The sequence below is a fragment of the Typopeltis vanoorti genome, chromosome 8 (assembly GCF_054136105.1).
Source record: "Typopeltis vanoorti isolate ZY-2024b chromosome 8, IOZ_Tvanoo_1.0, whole genome shotgun sequence".
NCBI lineage: Eukaryota > Metazoa > Arthropoda > Arachnida > Uropygi > Thelyphonidae > Typopeltis > Typopeltis vanoorti.
The window spans coordinates 37,001,774-37,019,727 of NC_143556.1; the positions used below are offsets into that span (position 1 = coordinate 37,001,774).

The following is a 17,954-nucleotide window of genomic DNA, read 5'->3' on the forward strand; positions in this document are numbered from 1 at the left end:
TGAGCATGGTTAGTAGTTGGAAGGGGTAAATCATTCAATGCTGTTGGCACACTCTCCCTCAATGAGTCTTTGGACTCCCTGGAGGTGTCAAATAATAATAATAAATAATAATAATAAACTCCAACCTTAATAGTGTCCACTAAAACCCTCATTCTACCAAACCCCACCTAATCCTTCTGGAAGAAACTCAAATCTCACTTTCCCCCCCAGCACTATTTATCTCAACCTTCCAAACGACTCACTCTTTAACAACTTTCATCCCAAGGGTGGTGTCTGTGCATATATCTGCTCTGACATAACTTGCCAGAGAGCACCCAACCTTGACCTTCTTTGGTTGAAAATATATCTTCCCCACTCAGTCAAATTCATTTGTTATCTTTATCGCTCCCCCAATGCAACCAACCACTCTGAGCACTTTAATTTCCTCTAATTTAATTTCCTTAAAAATTGATTTTCTCCAATCTCGCTTTCCCAACAGCAAAATTATCCTCCTAGGAGATTTTAATGTCCACAACACCAGCTGACTTTCCTCCCCTAGTTGTACAGATCTTGCAGACAGAGATGCTGAAACATTTGCCATCACTAACGACCTTACACAACTTGTTCAGATGCCAACCAGAATACCAGATAACAAGAACCACTCCCCAAACACCCTAGATCTCTTCCTCACCAATGACCCCTCCAAATACACAGTGAAAGTAGTGAGTCCCATGGGTAATTCTGACCACAATCTAGTGCTCATCTCCTCCCCCATGCAACAACGCTTACACAGACACTCCCATACAAGAGTATTTTGGCATTATAACAGTGCAAAGTGGGACAGCCTCTGCAACTTCTATGCCACACTCCAATGGCTGGACTATTGCTTCTGGCCTTCCAACCAAAACATATGCACTGAACTTATTACCAAAGTAATCCTCACTGGCATGGAAACATACATTCCACACACTATTCTGAACTGCCATTCCCTAACTAAACCCTAGTTCTCCAAAAGATATGCCAAGGCTGTACAGATGAAATACTGAAACACCAGACATACCATAACTGGCTGAAATCAAGAACCTCATCCTCCTTTAGAGCTTATACCAAAGCCCGCAATCAATGCTTCCAAAACAGAGTTCGAAAGAGCAAAAAGTAGGAAACTAGCAGCATGTCCAAATGGCAGCTGAGCCTTTTGGTCTCTCACCAAAGCAATTGGCCATAACTTCTGCCCAACACTATTCCCACCCTTATCATACCCAGACGTCTCTATTGCATCATCACCCACAGAAAAAGCCAATCTTCTGGCTTCACACTTTGCTTCCAATTTCCAATGCATGCATAACTGACAATGATAAATGTCCCCCAACCATCCCAGACACCCAACATACAATGTCCTCTATATCCTTTTGCCAGGATGAGATCAGAAAAATACTGTCCAAATTAGACACAAAAAAAGTCTTCTGGCCCTGATGGAATTTCCCCAGTTGTCCTGAAAGTTTGCACGAATCTATCCTATGTCGCCTATATATACTCTATTACTCCACTGGAATCTATCCTACAAACTTGAAATTGGCCTATATTCAACCCATTCCCAAGAAGGGTGACAAGTCACTGCTATCCAACTATTGCCCTATCTTGCTCACCTCAATCCTGTCTAAAGTAATGGAAAAAATCATCAATTCTCAACTCTTACTGTACACTACCTTGAAGACACCCACCTAATAAATAACCGCCAGTATGGATTCATCACTGCCGATCAAATGCCATGGAGAAGTTTGGCAAATCTCAATGGTTGCACTTGATATCTCCAAAGCCTTTGACCGAGTATGACACAAAGGCTTACTAAGCAAACTACCATCATTTGGTCTGACCCGTGACTTCTGTAGTTGGATTGCCAGCTTTCTGTCTGGACGCACACTGTGTGTGATGGCTCCCTATCCTCTCACCATTCAATTAATGCTGGGTTCCACAAGGTTCTGTCCTCTCATCAACCCTCTTCCTGCTATATATATCAATAAACTACTTCAGTTTACCTCCAACCCAATACACAGTTTTGCAGATGACAGTACATTACACTCCTCACTTTCATTTGATAAACCTTACCCTACATAATTCACCTCAACCTACAGAACATCAACCACCACCCTCAATTCCGATCTTCAAGCCATCCTACAATGGGATGAGGGTTCGGATAACCTCATCAATTTCAATGCTAATAAAACACAGTTCTGTCCTATTTCCCATAAAAAGGAATCATTTTTTCCCAGTATCCTCTTTGACAATACCCAAATTTCCAGACAGTTTGAGATCTCTCTTCTTGGAATTACCCTCACATCAAACCTCTCCTGGCATAAACACATCACAACCATTGCATCCTCAGCTTCAAAAAAAAACTAGGATTCCTCTTTTGCTCAAGATGCTACTTCACTCCTGAACAGCTGATAACATTATACAAATCACAAATCTGTCCAGATGTTAAATACTGCTCCCCACATATAGGGTGGGTTCCCTAAAAGCTCCCTCAAAATGCTTGACTCAATAAAGCAGAGAGCAATTAGCCTTATTAATGACCCATCTCTTGCCAACTCTCCTCCAACTTTCAAACAGATGTTTGGTTTCTGCAATATGTATATTCTACAAGTATTTCCATAGGAAATGCTCATATGAAATAACATCAATAATTCCTCCACTCAGTACTAAGCTCATTGGAACACGTGCAGCTGCTGCTCAACATCCCTTCACAGTACACCTAGAAACAAACAGAACAAGTTTCTTTTCCTCCTCCTTCATTCTTGCAACTGCTGCACTGTGGAACAGTCTGACCCTCTGTTGTGTTTCCCAGGGAATACAATTTACAGTCATTTAAATCAAATGTAAACAATTCCTCCTTTCCAAACCCACTACCCATACATGGTATTAATGTACTATAGGCTGATCAACCAACCTCTTGTGTATGGGCACAACATTAAAAAAAAAAAAAAAAGAGGGAATCAGAAGAGCAAATCATATGAGCTCAATGTAAGACTCTTGATAATATCCATCTTTTCTGATGAATGATGTTGCAAGGACAAGTGAATGTATCTGCTAGTAAAGGTTGGTGTCCAATAAACTGAAAATTCAACATGATCTTGTAGGATTTCAAATTATTAAGGTATCCAAAATGGATAGATGGTTATTGGATTCATGTTAAATAGTAAATGATACGGATTACAAGGAATTTATTTTTTCCGGGATCTGAAGTAATTCTGACTAAGAGTGGGACCAGACTACAAAAACATCATCAACAAATCATAACTGTGTAAGAAATTGAGGAAATATAGTGCCAAAAAGTTGTTTTTCTAAATGCTCCATAAAATAATCAGCTAAGGTTGGTGAGATAGGACTGTCTACAAAACATGGCATTTTGAAGTGGTTTTCTATTTCATGTGAGAACCAAAGATTTTGCAATAGCAAACTTCTTGGATATGGCTGCAAGGCATCTAACTCATGAATTCAGGCAGAGAGCCATTTTAAGACTAGAAGCTTACTAAAGTCAGGCAGAGATAGATGTTACATGCGAATTGTTTCGTGGATCACAGACTGTGGAATCAATTCCAATAGTCACAAACAGCAGCTTGAAGATACAGTGAAGAAAAGCCACAGGCTACAACCCCAGTAGGTGACTGATATCACTGATTATCTTTTCACTGAAACAAGAGTGCTACCCTAGTTATGATCTAACTTTGCATCAGCTCCAGTAACATTGGTATCTGTATCCACTGTATGCAGCAGGCTTCATGAAGGTGGCCTGCATGCTAGGCAGTCAGTGGTCAGGAGCACTGGAGAGAGCCAGAAACACATTATCATCCCTCTAATATCCCTAAAAGGGACATTTATGGTGGGGGCATCTCATTTGCTAGATGCACCAACCTGTATATACACTTCCTAATGGAACCGTGAACACTGAAACTTATAGAGACAAGGTCCGGGATACCTATATTTGTCTGTATGCAGGTGTGATGGTGGAGACATTTATCCTAAAAGATGATAATGCTCATGAACCAATATCTTCAGGAAGAGACTATAGTATGCATGAACTGGTCAGTCAGCCAGATCTTCTGACCTTAATCCTATTGAGCATGCCAGGGATACTCTGGGTAAACATGCTGCTGCTTTTGACCCCCCCCCTCCCAAAAACCTTGAGAGAGATTTAGAAAAGCTTTACAGAAACAATGATTGTTATCACCAACTGAGCTCCTGGACACCATTATAAACAGCACAGAATTGTTGTGAGCACTGTATTGATGTAATGCATGGAATATTGTAGACTCCAGGATGTTTGTTAAAAGGGTTGTGGTCCTTAGGTCAATCTAGCAAAGCTCTTATAGTCACAATGGACTTGAAAGCCACTCTTATATCATGAGATTTCATGACTTACCATGTTCTTGTGACCTTGCTTACATAGAGCAAACATCTAGAAGTTTGGAAATTAGACAAAAAGAGCATATTGAAGACATTAATAACAACAAAGAACAGAGCTCAGGCCTAGCCTTCCAATTCTCCCACACCCACAACAATATTGAATGGGACAAGAGCTCCATGCCTTACATAGAAGACAACTTCAATGCCCACAACATCAGAGTCTATGATGGTTATCCACTCACAGAGCACACTCAACAGAAACCAGAGAATTATTTTATGTGATATTTGGAAGTCACTTATTATGATTATTATTATTGTTGTTGTCCCAAGACCCCATGGAGTCACAGACTCATCTAGGAGTCCCTTTTGTTATACACACACAGCTCATCATACTGTGCCTTCAACACATTCAAATTGTCTGCAGACACCACATTCTCAGGCAATGCATTCCAACCATTCACAACTATTCATGCAAAAAAAAAAAAAAAAACTAGCTCAAACCCTCCTTATATAGCTTCCAGGGATGACCTCTTATTCTTCCTCAATCTCCCACCATTTTATAAAACACCTCTTCAATGTTAATCCTATAACAACCCCTTACTAACTTGTATGTCTCTATCATATCCACCAGACTCTGTAAACTGTATTGTCTTAACCTTTCTTTATATTCAACATTCCAGAGATAAGAAACTAATTTGGTCAATAGCCTCTGGACCCTCTCCAACATCACTTCATCCTTTTGAAAACCAGGTGACCAAATCTGTGTGAAACAGTCCATATGTGGCAGTAAGGACTATTATCATATAGCAAGATCTACAGCAAAGCATCTTGCTTTGACCATTAAGTGGCCCCAAAAATAAATAAATAAATAGTAAAATTGAATTTTTTGACAATGGAATAATTTTTTTTCTTATTTTTTTTAATGCAAATCCTACCCATGAAAAATTGCAAACCTGTGGTACATTTTAGAACCATGAATATAAAGATTAAATAATCCAGTAATTCTACTCTACAGACTAATCACAAATTTACTTTCACTTTTTTTTAAGTCATGCAGGCATCCAATAAATGAGCAGCTGGTCTCATAACAGGCAATAAAAATAATCTACCACCTAAAATCAGGCACAAAATTTCATGCCATAATGGGATTCAAGCCACAGCCTGTTGTTTGTAGAGTGGAGATGCTATCAATCACTCAGTTAACCTGGCCAGAATACTTAATACTGATATAGACAACTGCTAAACTATATTTATGAGAATAAATTGAACACACCAAGAGCAGAGAAGAGAAAGAAAATATTAATAAAAGAATGTCTGCCCAGTATTATGCTACATATCCAAACAGTTATTTTTTATCAGATATAGTTTGCTATAATTATCATGTAACATTTTTTGTGCCTTCACCTCCTCCTGATAATCCACAAAGGGCAACCATCTTTCCTGCTGGGAGATGAAGATTAAAATCATCCAGCACCACCTATAGAAAATTAAATGATGATATTAGATAATTAAACACAATATAGTTTTACAATCAATTTTTAAACTGTTCATTAGTTCACTAAAATTACTTTAGAAATGTTTTGTTATTATTATTATTATTACATGACACTTGAAAGGAGTACAAAGACTCATCGAGGAAGGGCACCTACTCTATAACTCTTCGTGTCCACCACTAAATCCACCAACTATAGTGAACCCATCATCTACTACCAGTGGTGGCGAACCTTTTTATGTGCGTGCGTGAAAAATTTACAAATCGAGTTGCTGACGTTCCGGCGAGTACCAAAAAATTTACCAATCGAGTTGCAGACATACCGGACAGTTTTTAATAGGGGAAAAATTAATAAAAAATTAATTTATTTATAAATGTATAATATATATATTTATTTATAATATTTTATAAATAATTATTTATAATTTTATAAAAAATATTTTATTTTATTTATATTTATTTATATATAAATTTATAATATTATTCAGTGTAAAATTGATTACTATATTATTATTATTATGATGGGTATCTCCATGGAGTTGGTAGACTCATCGCGGGAAACACAAACTATCAAAACAATATCTATCATATCTCTTCTTAAATTCATTTACAGACGAAGAATTCACAACTGAGTCAGGCAATGCATTCTACTCATTCACCACCCTCCAGGCAAAAAACCTTATTCTCACATCCTTGTTAACCACATTTTTCCTTAATTTCCAGGGATGACTTCTTGTTCTTCCATCACTATCACACAGCTGAAACATTTCCCCTGCATCAATCTTATAAAAACCTTTTAGTAATTTAAATGTTTCTATCATATCCCCTCTTCTCTGCTATCAACCAACCACTGCAATCCACAAGCTCTCAATCTATCAATGTAGGGAGCATTGTTTACATCACTCACCAACTTAGTCACTCTCCTCTGAACCCTCTCCACAACCTCCTCATCTCCAAGGAATCCAGGTGACCAGACCTGAGCACAGTAATCCAAATGTGCAAGTATCGATGCTTTATAAAGGGGAATAATAACCTCTTTATCTCTGGATGTTAGTGTGTTCCTCAATAACCAAGTAATCCTATGTGCAATCTTTGACACCTTAGCAATGTGTCCCCTGAACTTCATCTCCCTATCCACCAACACCCCTAAGTCCTTAGCCTCATCAATCTTTTGGAGTACCGTTCCATCAATGTAGTACACAGCTGGTAATCTTTTAATCTCAAAATACATAACTTTACACTTTTCCACATTGAACTGACATCCATTACCTTTTGCACATTTTGCCAGCTTATTTAAATCATCCTGCAAACTCTCAACATCAGCTTGATTTTTTATTGTGCTACCCAACTTTGCACATCATCAGCAAACAACTGAATAATTCCCTTTAAGCCATTTCCTATATCATTTATGTATAAATTAAACAACAATGGCCCAAGCACAGAGCCCTGAGGCACACCACTGGTCACCTGCCTGATCCTGGACTCTGCTCCTCCATACACCACCTTCTGGTATCTCTCCCTGAGCCATTTTCCTATCCATATCACCAGTTTAGTATCCATCCCCATCTGCTCCAATTTATGCAACAGTATTCCATGGGGTATTCTGTCAAAAGCCTTAGCAAAATCCAGACCACTGTGTAGCCAGTTCCTTTGTCCAACTCAGATGTCATTCTGTTATAAAAAGTTAATAAACTGTTAAGGCAGGATTGACCTTTAACAAAACCATGTTGGCTCCTATAGAGTATCATATCCTGATCCACTCATTCTTGAATTTTGTCTTTAACCAACTTTTCCAATACTTTTACCACCACTCCCGAGATGGTGATTGGTTTGTAATTAACTACCACAATTTTAGAGCCACCTCTATGCAAAGGAACTACTTTGCCTTCCTTCCACTCCCTAGGGACCACAAACAGAGTTCAAACTTAAGTTAAATAATCAAGTAAGAGGCGTTGACAATTCCTTTGCACATTCACGCAACACCCGAGCTGATATTCCATCTAAACCTACAGCAGTGTTTGCATTTAAATTTTGCAATATACTAAGTACCTCTGATTTCTTGACTTCAATTCTCATATTAGTTATTGCTACAGGTACAGAGATATCCTTACTTGGGTGATAGGCTTTTGAAAAGTGATCACTCAGTAACTCTACTATTACATCTGAATTTGTCACCTCAATTCCATCAGCACCTAAGGTTATTCAAAGTCATTTGAATAACTTTTGAATAACCAAAGTCATTCTTCCTTTTACTTGCCACATAGCAGAAGAACTCTTTGGGATTACCCTTGATCTCCTTGGCTAAGGTCATTCTCATAATCTGATTTAGCTTTTCTTACTATGCTGGTAACTTTTCTAGCTTGAGCCTTGTGCTGTTCATGGGTGTACTGATCGCCTTTCTCCTTGTAAATTCTCCATAACATTTTCTTTTTTTGCAGATCAAACTTGATACTACTACTACTCATCCATCTAACGCCTATCTTGTTTGTCTTCCTGACCATGGGGACACAATCTGATATTGCCTTCCTCAGATACCCGCTGGTTTTATCCCATGCACTGCTAACATCTTTCCCCTGCAATATGTTCTACTATGGGACGGCAGCAAGCTCACTCTGAAGCTTGTTATAATTGCCTAACCTGTAGTTCCGTATATAACCCTTCTTAAGAGAGAAATCCAAAGTTTGCAACCTCCCAAGTCAATACCATGATTGCTCTCACCAATTGGAGGTAACAAGGACACCTTACTTATGCATATATCCTCTGAACAAATGACCAGGTCCAACACTCTCACACCACATGTCCCTTCAATTATGTGCTGTTTCAAGTAATTATCTCGTAAAAAATGTATGAATTCCATTTCCTTTTTTGCCACATGATATTTCCTCCTTCCAATTTATATCACCATAATTAAAATCCACCATAATAATCACTAAACCTGCACTAATTTGCTGATGAATGAATTCAAAATCACCCCCTGGCCTATAGCAGCAACCAACTGTATATTTGATTGCGTTGGTCACTATTTCACACCGGACCACCTCAAATGAACTATCATTCACGTCTATCATCTTGATATACTACTTTCTTTGGCTGCAACTCATCAGCTATCATCAACAGTACTCCTCCAGCCGTTCTATCTTCTGTATCCTTCCTGAAAATACTGTACCCATCACATTCAATTCCAGTGACCACATCTTCTGCTGACAGCCAAGTTTCACTAACGCCTACAACTTTTGATGAGATTGCACTGACTAATGCCAAAAATCCCTCCCTCTTATTTCGAATGCTTCTTGCATTAGTATACAAAAATTGCAGATTCCCTTTAGTTCTTCTACCAGCTTTAGAACTGATATACATGTCAGTAATTTCAGTAATCCCATGTCGATATTTATCCACTCTATTCTGCAATTTATTCTTTGAATAAGGATCAACAAATATACAATCACTGCTTAGGTTTCTCCCTCTTACACTCAACCTTTTCAATTTCAGTTTCCCTGACCAATTATTGAACTTTTTCAATCACTTATGACCTTCCATGTTCAGATGCAACCAATCTCTTGCATACAGCTGTCTCTTGCCTTCAAACACACTCCAGACATCAACAAATTCCAGACCTCTTTTTTTTTGCGCATTCTTGCAATCATATCATTCATTATCATTGCTCATCTATGTAACTCATAATTGTCAAAATGAGGCAACGCACACACACACACACACACACACAATCCTCCCATTGACACTTTTCTTTTCCACGATATCTAACAATGTTCTTAAATCTTTTGCTTATTTATTTATTTGTTATTTATTATTTATTTATTAAACTGATTTTAATGATGTTGGTTTGAGAAAAAAATTTTTTTTTTTCTCACGGCAGTGAGAAAAATATTTATGCATTGCAAATCACCATAGAAGTCAGCTGAGCAGTGAAAACGCAGCAGAAGGATGTCAACTTGTTGGCGAAATGCTTACCATATTTATTCAAATATAACTTGCTCTCACGTATAACTCGCACCCGATTTTACTTTATGCAAAAATACATTCAAATGCTTTGCATATACCTTGCACATGAAATATGTTTAAACATTTTTACGTCGAGGCGATAGTAACTTGCTCCCTGCAGTTAACAACACATGCTCCCCAACAGCCATTATACTGCAGATGCAAGAAAAACAAGGAGTTTTATTGTATCCCTGAATAAGGTACAGAGCTTTTTTGCAGTCTGTGTAATATATTTCTCAACAAATAGTGCAATTACAGACAGCTGGAATAAAAATGGCACTAACTAATGAATCACATGTCCCCTCTCACAGAAACTATGCTATATAGACTCAAACAAAACCATATGTTGCACTAGAAGCACAGTATCTAACTAAAAACTGTTGTCCAATTTTTCAATTACATGAATGGTGAGCTCAGCTCACACAAAGTTTAAACCTGAGTCCACCGGTAATGAGAAGTTCCATTGGAACGATAAACGACACCCCATTGTGAATGTGTTAAAACTAAGAACTACTGTATTTGCCGGTGTATAAGACGCACCTCCTTTTTTGTATGCATTTTGTAGGGAAAAAACTTTATCACTGAATATTATAATGAATTTACAGTATTTCAAATATAAAGTAATAAATAGGTCTACTTTCAACAAATGCCTAATCTAACTAGGAAAGAGTATCCACCTTTTAATCTTCTTCATCAAAACCCAGAAATTCATCTCGAGAGGTAAATAAAGAGATACCTGAAACCTCCTCTAAATCAGAATCTGGTTTCTCTTCATGAGTCTTGAACACCATGATGCTGATCCAGTAACGTTGCCGTTCCCTCTGTTAGTGGCTATCGCTCTCGCTTGATGAACAATCATTTTTGTAGACAATGAAAGTCCCGTTTTTTTGTGGTTTAAAATCCAAGTATTCAGCTCTGCCTCAAGTTCTGGTCATTTTGCAGTTCTACTTCGTAGGTCATGCTTACTGCGAGTTGCTTATTTTCGATACTCTTCCTGATTCTGCCAAGTTCTTATTATTTTCTCAGTTGGGGGTGGCCCAAAATGCCTCTGTGCAGTCATGTTTCCATGTTCTTTAGCATACGTAACCACATGTAGCTTGTATGCAATACTGTAGCAATGCTGACATTTTTCAGCCATAATTTGCCAAGAAATTTAGAGAAAATTTAACAGCAGTGATCATCGATGACAGTGCATGTGCATCCACTGAACTCTACATAACTGGAATGCTCTCACACACCGCCAGGAAGCAAGAAAGAAATTGTATAACTCAGAATAGAGAAAATTTCCAGAAATGAAAGTAATAAAAAACTGAGTATCAGCATATAAGACGCACCATGTTTTTCAGACTTATTTTCAAAGGAAAAAAAGTGCGTCTTATATGCAGGCAAATATGGTATATAATGAATGTTGTTATGACAGTTTCAGATGTTATGGAAATCAGTTGAAGAGAATTAGCATTTCAACTCAACAATTGTCGGTTGCCTTCTGTTAATACCGCACCAATCATATGCACATCTTCATAGCTGCTTTCTCATGTAAAAAATTTAACTTGTACTTTGTAACAATTAAAAAAAAGGTTGAATAATTTATAGGTGTATAAAAGGATATCACCTGTATATCATTGACGTGCCAGCAAAATTTTCAGACCACTACATCTGGCATGTATGTCATAGGTTCGCCATCTAGGATATATATACATCAATGCCAGCAATGACATATTAAATATATAAGACATGCTTTCACACACAAGTTTACTTTTCAAGAAACATATTCCTAGTTTTAACACAAAATATATTAACATTTTTATTAAAACTAGGAAAGAGAAATCTATAACTTCTAATGGTAGAAAGTAGCAGAAGAAAAACAAATGAAATGGCAGGAAACAGAAGAAAGGTTGATGGTAAAACATAAAGGACTGCCAGAAACCATGAAAAAAGTACATAAAATATGAAAAGTACATGTGCAAACAATAATGGAAGACACATAAGAAAAAAAGAGAACCAGAAGCATATGATATAAATATCATTTAATTTGTGATATGTAGCCTTAGGGGTGTGCAGGATATTATAGAGTACCAAAGAGTTTATGTTAATACCTTATTATTGATGGACTTCCACATCACTTTTAAGGAATGCAGAGAAAGAACTGACTGGGCCTTCTAACCTAATATCCAATCCTCACTTTCATGTGGTGCATCCTATTAGTTGGCATCTATTGGGTGCTAAATGAATGAGGAGGATGGCAATTTGGGACTTAGCTGGCCAAACTCTACTCTTTATTGGCTTAAACAAAAAATACAAATAATGGTACAACAGATGCGGTTTCATGCTGGCTGGGGCATCACCAGGTTAAACAAGGCCCCCTGCTGTTTTCATCAGGGAACCAAGACAAACAGTGAAAAGCAGATTTTTTTCTCCATTAATGCTCCTTATGTTGATGGTTGTTGTTGCCGTTTTCAGTTCTTCTGATGTTGGCTTTGTTCATCTTAACACCTAGAAGAATAAATCCAACACCAGAAGAAATAAGGATAGTAACCATCAACATAAGGAGTATTAATAGGGAAAAAAAAAAAAAATTGAATGCGAAGAAAGAACTAGAAAAGTACCACCTGGACATAACTGGTGTTATTAAGACAAAGAAGACAAAAACAAGTGAGAATCTATTAAATAATACGTATAGGATGTTATATTCGGACAATAATAACTTCAAGGAAAGGAAGGAATTGCAACAGCATTCAATACCAAACAGGAAGATAAACTTCTTAATCAGCTGACATAAAGAAAATAGAAAATGAAAACAGAAAATGTCATCCTTATTGGAAGTGTAAACAGCAAAGCTGGAAATAAATCTCATCAGGCATACAGAAACATTTTGGGGAAAAAAGAGCAAGACTAATAATAATGGTAAGTACTTGCTGTACTTCTGCTCAGAATAGGATCTAGTCCTAACTAACATGTTTCAACATAAAGATGTGCACAAATTCTATTTGAACTTGTGCACAAGTTCACATAGAGAGAAGATAAAAGAAATAAGAAAAGCCTCACTGTGTTATTGTTGATGGCATCATTATGCTGGTTCAGGATATAGGAGTGTACAGAATATTTGAAACTGGAAGTGATCATTACTTAGGGGGGAGAAGAAGGGTCCTGACAGATAACCAATTAATTTACAAGGAAGCTCATGGTGTAAACTTTTCATGTAGTACTATCATAATACCCTATGCAACCCCTCTGATGATATACATACTAGGAATTTGATGATTATATTATACAATATGTTTGTGAAAGAATTATTTGGTTGAATGCTATGTGCTGTCATGTATTGCATATTTATAATAATTTATAAATTAAAGGTTTTTACAGATCTTTTAAATATGTACCATAAATATATGCATAAAAATCCATGAAACAAAAAATTACAAAGACCACTGTTCATGATATCTGGGTTTAAATCAATCAATCTGGACATTTAGCATTTTCATTCTACAAAAAAAAATGCATGCATATGGGCAGATATAGCTCATATAGTCCCATCATCATCCTGCAGAGAATCACATGGACTAAGTGACAAAATGATCATCTACTTTTTTTGTATTCTACTTTATGGATACCAGACAAGGGAAAAAAACAAAAAATTAAGTATCCCAGAAAGTTCTTTTGTGAATAATAAAACGTGAAAAAACAAACAAACAGTATTTGACAACAGAATTATTAATAAATATACTACAGGAACTCCCATCATACTATGATAGCAAATTGAAAGTAATGATAAACACATTTTTTTAGGATGAGGTATACTGTAGTGTATGAACATGGATGGACACAAAGAAAATGGGATTGTTATGTTTGAATGATAATATAAGGAGGATCAAAAATAAGAGAGCTGAGTTTGTGGCACTGATTGAGTCAGTATGTCCAAAGATAATTGGCATAAGTGAAATTTGGGAATAGAAATGGAGGATATAGACTTTTCTTGAATGTTAAAAGAGGGGAAAGTGCTGTTAATGAAAGCAGAGGACCTGTGTTCACTAAGAGTAGATGTGGAAAACAGTATCACATGTGAAGATTTTGAACTGTTTCAGTGAGGTTGAAATAAATAAAATAGTACTTCTAATAGGATGTTGTTATAGACTAAGGAATTTGGTGAGCATTAGCTGTGAAATCTTTAGACAAATTGTTTCGATATGTAAAAGGAAAGTGATACTAATGGGAAATTTTAATTACAAGAATGTGGTTTGGATGGAGAAGATATTATATGAAAACAAGGAGAGGTGAATTTCTTGAGTTTCTGAGCAGTAACTATCTTAAGTAGCATGTGATGGAAGCAGCATGAAGACTTAGAGTGTTAGATTTCATGATATCTTCACAGCATGTGCTTGCTAATGAAGTATCAATGCTGTTGCCAGTTAGTGAGAGTGATCATGAGGAACCACTTTGGGTAGTCAGACAGGAAAAGATGTGTTGTGGAGAAGATAGCTGACAAAGAATGGGAATTGATTAGGAAACACCAGCAATGCACAACTGTATACCAAGAGTCATCATCATCATCATCAAATTCCTGACATGTACCCAAAAGGGGTGTACAGGATATGATAGTACTACAGGATATGATAGTAACGCATTCCTGGATGCTGACAATGTCAAGTTCTTTCCTAATATCCTCGTTTTTAATATGATATTGCCATTGATGCCATCTGTTCACGCCTATAATCTTTCTCAGGACTCTCATATCTGTGGTCTCTAGTCTTTGGTCAAGTGTTTTACTTCTGACCCAGCTCTCAGATCCATAAGTTAAAACTGGTTTGAACGCTGTCTTGTATACAGCTAATTTAGTGTTCTGACTAATTTCTCTCTTATTCCATATGAATTTATTCAATTGACTTCCCACCATACCAGCTCTGCTGATTCTGTTGTCTATTTCTATATTTAATTTACCATCTTCAGTAAAAATCGTGCCTAAATAACAGAAATATTTCACTTGTTCCACAGGTTCTCCATTCACAACACAGTTGACATTTCCAATGATTCTGCCTATTTTCTTTGTCTTTGTCTTTTTATTGCTTACCTTCATACCATATCTATTACAACAGCTATTCAATTTAGTCAGATAATCTTGCAGACTTGTAGCAGATTTATTTAGAAGTATAACATCATCCGCATAAAGCAAAGAGCTGACATTAACATCTCCAATTTTGATATCATGTTTAATACCACTTTCCTTCATAATGTGATCCATATAGATAATGAATAACAGAGGGGATAATGTACATCCTTGTCTCACACCAGATTTAACATTAAACTATCTTCCTGTACTTCTTTCAATTCTAACTGCTGACTTACAACTCAAATAAAGATTAAGTATTCCTTGATATAATGCCCCATTCACACCATATAGCTGCAGCATATTGAGTAGCTTCTCTCTTGGCACCTTGTCACATGCCTTTTCCAAATCGATAAAACTTAAATACAGAGCTTTGTATTATTTCTGCTTTCTCAACTATTTGTCGTAAAGTGAAGATCTGATCCTGACAGCCTCTGTTTGGCCTGAATCCAGCTTGTTCTTCACCAAGCTTTTCTTCCACAATTCTTCTCAACTGTTCCTTCTCAAGTATACTTGCATAGATCTTGCCAGGAACACTCAGTAGGGGAATACCTCTGTAATTCTCACATTCAGTTTTATTTCCCTTTTTATATATGGGTATTATGAGAGCTCTACTCCAATTATCAGGAATTCGTCCCTCTGTCCAGGCTTTCTGAACTATGCAGTGCAGCCACTGTAAGACTCTTACCATGATACTTCAGCATTTCTGGTCGAATATCATCTCCAGCTGCCTTTCCACATTTCAAGCCTCTGATGGCTTTTTCTACTTCAAGTATGGATATGATATCAAGTATATATATTCCTGACTGCATGCCTGGTCAGTGTTTTTTACCACTGTGCTGTCATCACTGCTTGTTTCATTTAGCAGTTTTTCAAAGTAATTACTCCATACTTCAAGGATATCTTTTTCTCCAGTTTTCATGTCACCTTTATCATCTCTAACTCCTTTTACAGCACTCTTTCCTCCATTCCTAAGCTTCTTCAACAACCTCCAGAATATTTTGCCACCTTCTTGATATTTATTTTCTATATTCTTGCCAAAGTCCTCCCATGACTTTTGTTTAGCTAGTTTTACACAGTGTTTAGCATTCTTGCATTTGTCTCTATATTCTCTAAGAGCACAAGCTGACTTATTTGACAGGAACTTTTGATATGCTTTCTTCTTTTCCTTCACTGCCTCTTTAACTTCCTGTGTCCACCAGGGAGTTCTGATTTTTTTATCCTTGCAGACAACCTCACCACATGCCTCTCTGGCAGAATCAATCAATGTTTTCTTCAGAGTTTGCCACTGAATCTCCAAGGTTTGATTCCTGTTCTCAAACTCTTTCATTTTTTCTTCAATAATCTTTATGTATTTTAGTCTAAAGTTCACATCTGAAAGCTGCTCAACTTTTATTCACTTTAAAACTTTCTTACATGTTATTCTTTTCAATATGAAATTCAATTTTATCCTGCTCAAGACTAAATAGTGATCACTTCCTATTTCAAATCCTCTGTACACTCTGGTGTCCTGCACCAAGGAGAAAACATCACTATCAACAATAACATAGTCAATGAGACTTTTGTTATTCCTAGCCTCTTCTCTCCATGTGAATTTGTGCACATTTTTATGTTGAAACATGGTGTTAGTAATAACCAGTCCATGTCCTGAGCAGAAATCCAACAGATATTTGCCATTGTTATTAGCTTTGCTCTTTTCTCCAAATTTTCCAAAAATATTTTTGTATGTCTCACAATCATTTCCCACTCTGCTATTTAGATCCCCAACAAGGACCATCTTTTCCTTTTTCATTGTGTGAGTTGCTTTTTTCTAAAGCATCAAAAAATTCCTCCACTTCTACCTTAGTAGAACCTTCTGTGGGACCATAGGCACAAATAAGTCTCATTGTCCAATTTCCCAGTCTCATATTTGCCCACATTGCTCTACTTGAGACTGACTGCCATTCAAGAAGATTAGCCTCGTATTTTGTGTTGAATACTATGGCTACTCCTTCTTTTCCTTGATTGTCATTGCCTGAATATAACATTTTGTATTTATTGCTCAGAAAGATCTCACCAGTTTTAGTCTTTTTTGTTTCAGTCACCCCTATTATGTCAATCTGGTACTTATCTAATTCCTCAGCTAGCTCCATTTCTTTGCCATTCAGGCTTCTTATGTTGATAGTATTGATCTTTAACTCTGGTGATGTTGAGTTGGGGTTTGTTTTCAGATTTGTTCCAGTAGCTGACTTTTTGCTGTTCACCCTGGTTCCCTGGCGAAAACAACGGGGGCCTTGTTTAACCAGGCAACGCCCCAGCCGGCATGAAATTTTGTCATGTTGTACCATCATTTTTTATTTTGGTTTAACCAATAAGAATACAATTTGGTCGGCTAAATCCCAAATTGCCAGCCCATCCTTGTTCGTTCAGTATCCAAGTAGATACCCAACAGGGTGCACCACGAGAAGGTGAGGATTGGACATTAGGTCAGAAGCCCTGGTCGGTTCTCCGCATTCCTTTTAAAGACTATGTGGAGGTCTCCTCTCAGTTATACAGCTTTGACCCTTAAGCACCGCTATACCAAGAGTTTAAGTAATAAATAGAGTAGGAATAAAATTGATGAATAGAGAAATCAGAAATATAAACAAACTCTCTTATATCTCCTCAATAATATCATTGGCAAAGATATTATTGAGGAGATATAAGAGAGTTGACAGTGATAAGATACATGCAAGAAAGATGGCAAGCATGGTAAAGAGATAAAAACTGCAGTATGAGAGGAGATTGGTCAGTCAGGCCAAAGACAACTCAAGAGAATGCTTCTGATATATGGCAAGCATGAGAAAGAATTATATGGAAGGGTGACACTGGTTGATAGTTATGGTAGCAAAGTGATCCTTGCAAAGGACGTAGTAAAACATATTTAATGAGCACTTTATCAGCATATATCATACTGATGTAAATGATACAGTGGAAGTTGTAGAAGGGAGGCAAATAAGG

The 17,954-nt window shown here is 37.0% G+C and overlaps 1 protein-coding gene across 8 annotated transcripts in view; it reads right to left on the reverse strand.

Annotated features, from left to right (window-relative positions):
- The window catches only part of LOC150103932 (mitochondrial potassium channel ATP-binding subunit), a 320,223-nt gene that overhangs the window by 88,715 nt on the left and 213,554 nt on the right, over positions 1-17,954 (reverse strand). For all 8 annotated transcript variants that reach the window (XM_090396614.1, XM_090396615.1, XM_090396617.1 and 5 more), the window contains one exon: positions 5,788-5,860. In XM_090396614.1, coding sequence (XP_090252740.1) covers positions 5,788-5,860 — 73 coding nt within the window. The remainder of the gene's footprint in view (positions 1-5,787; positions 5,861-17,954) is intronic.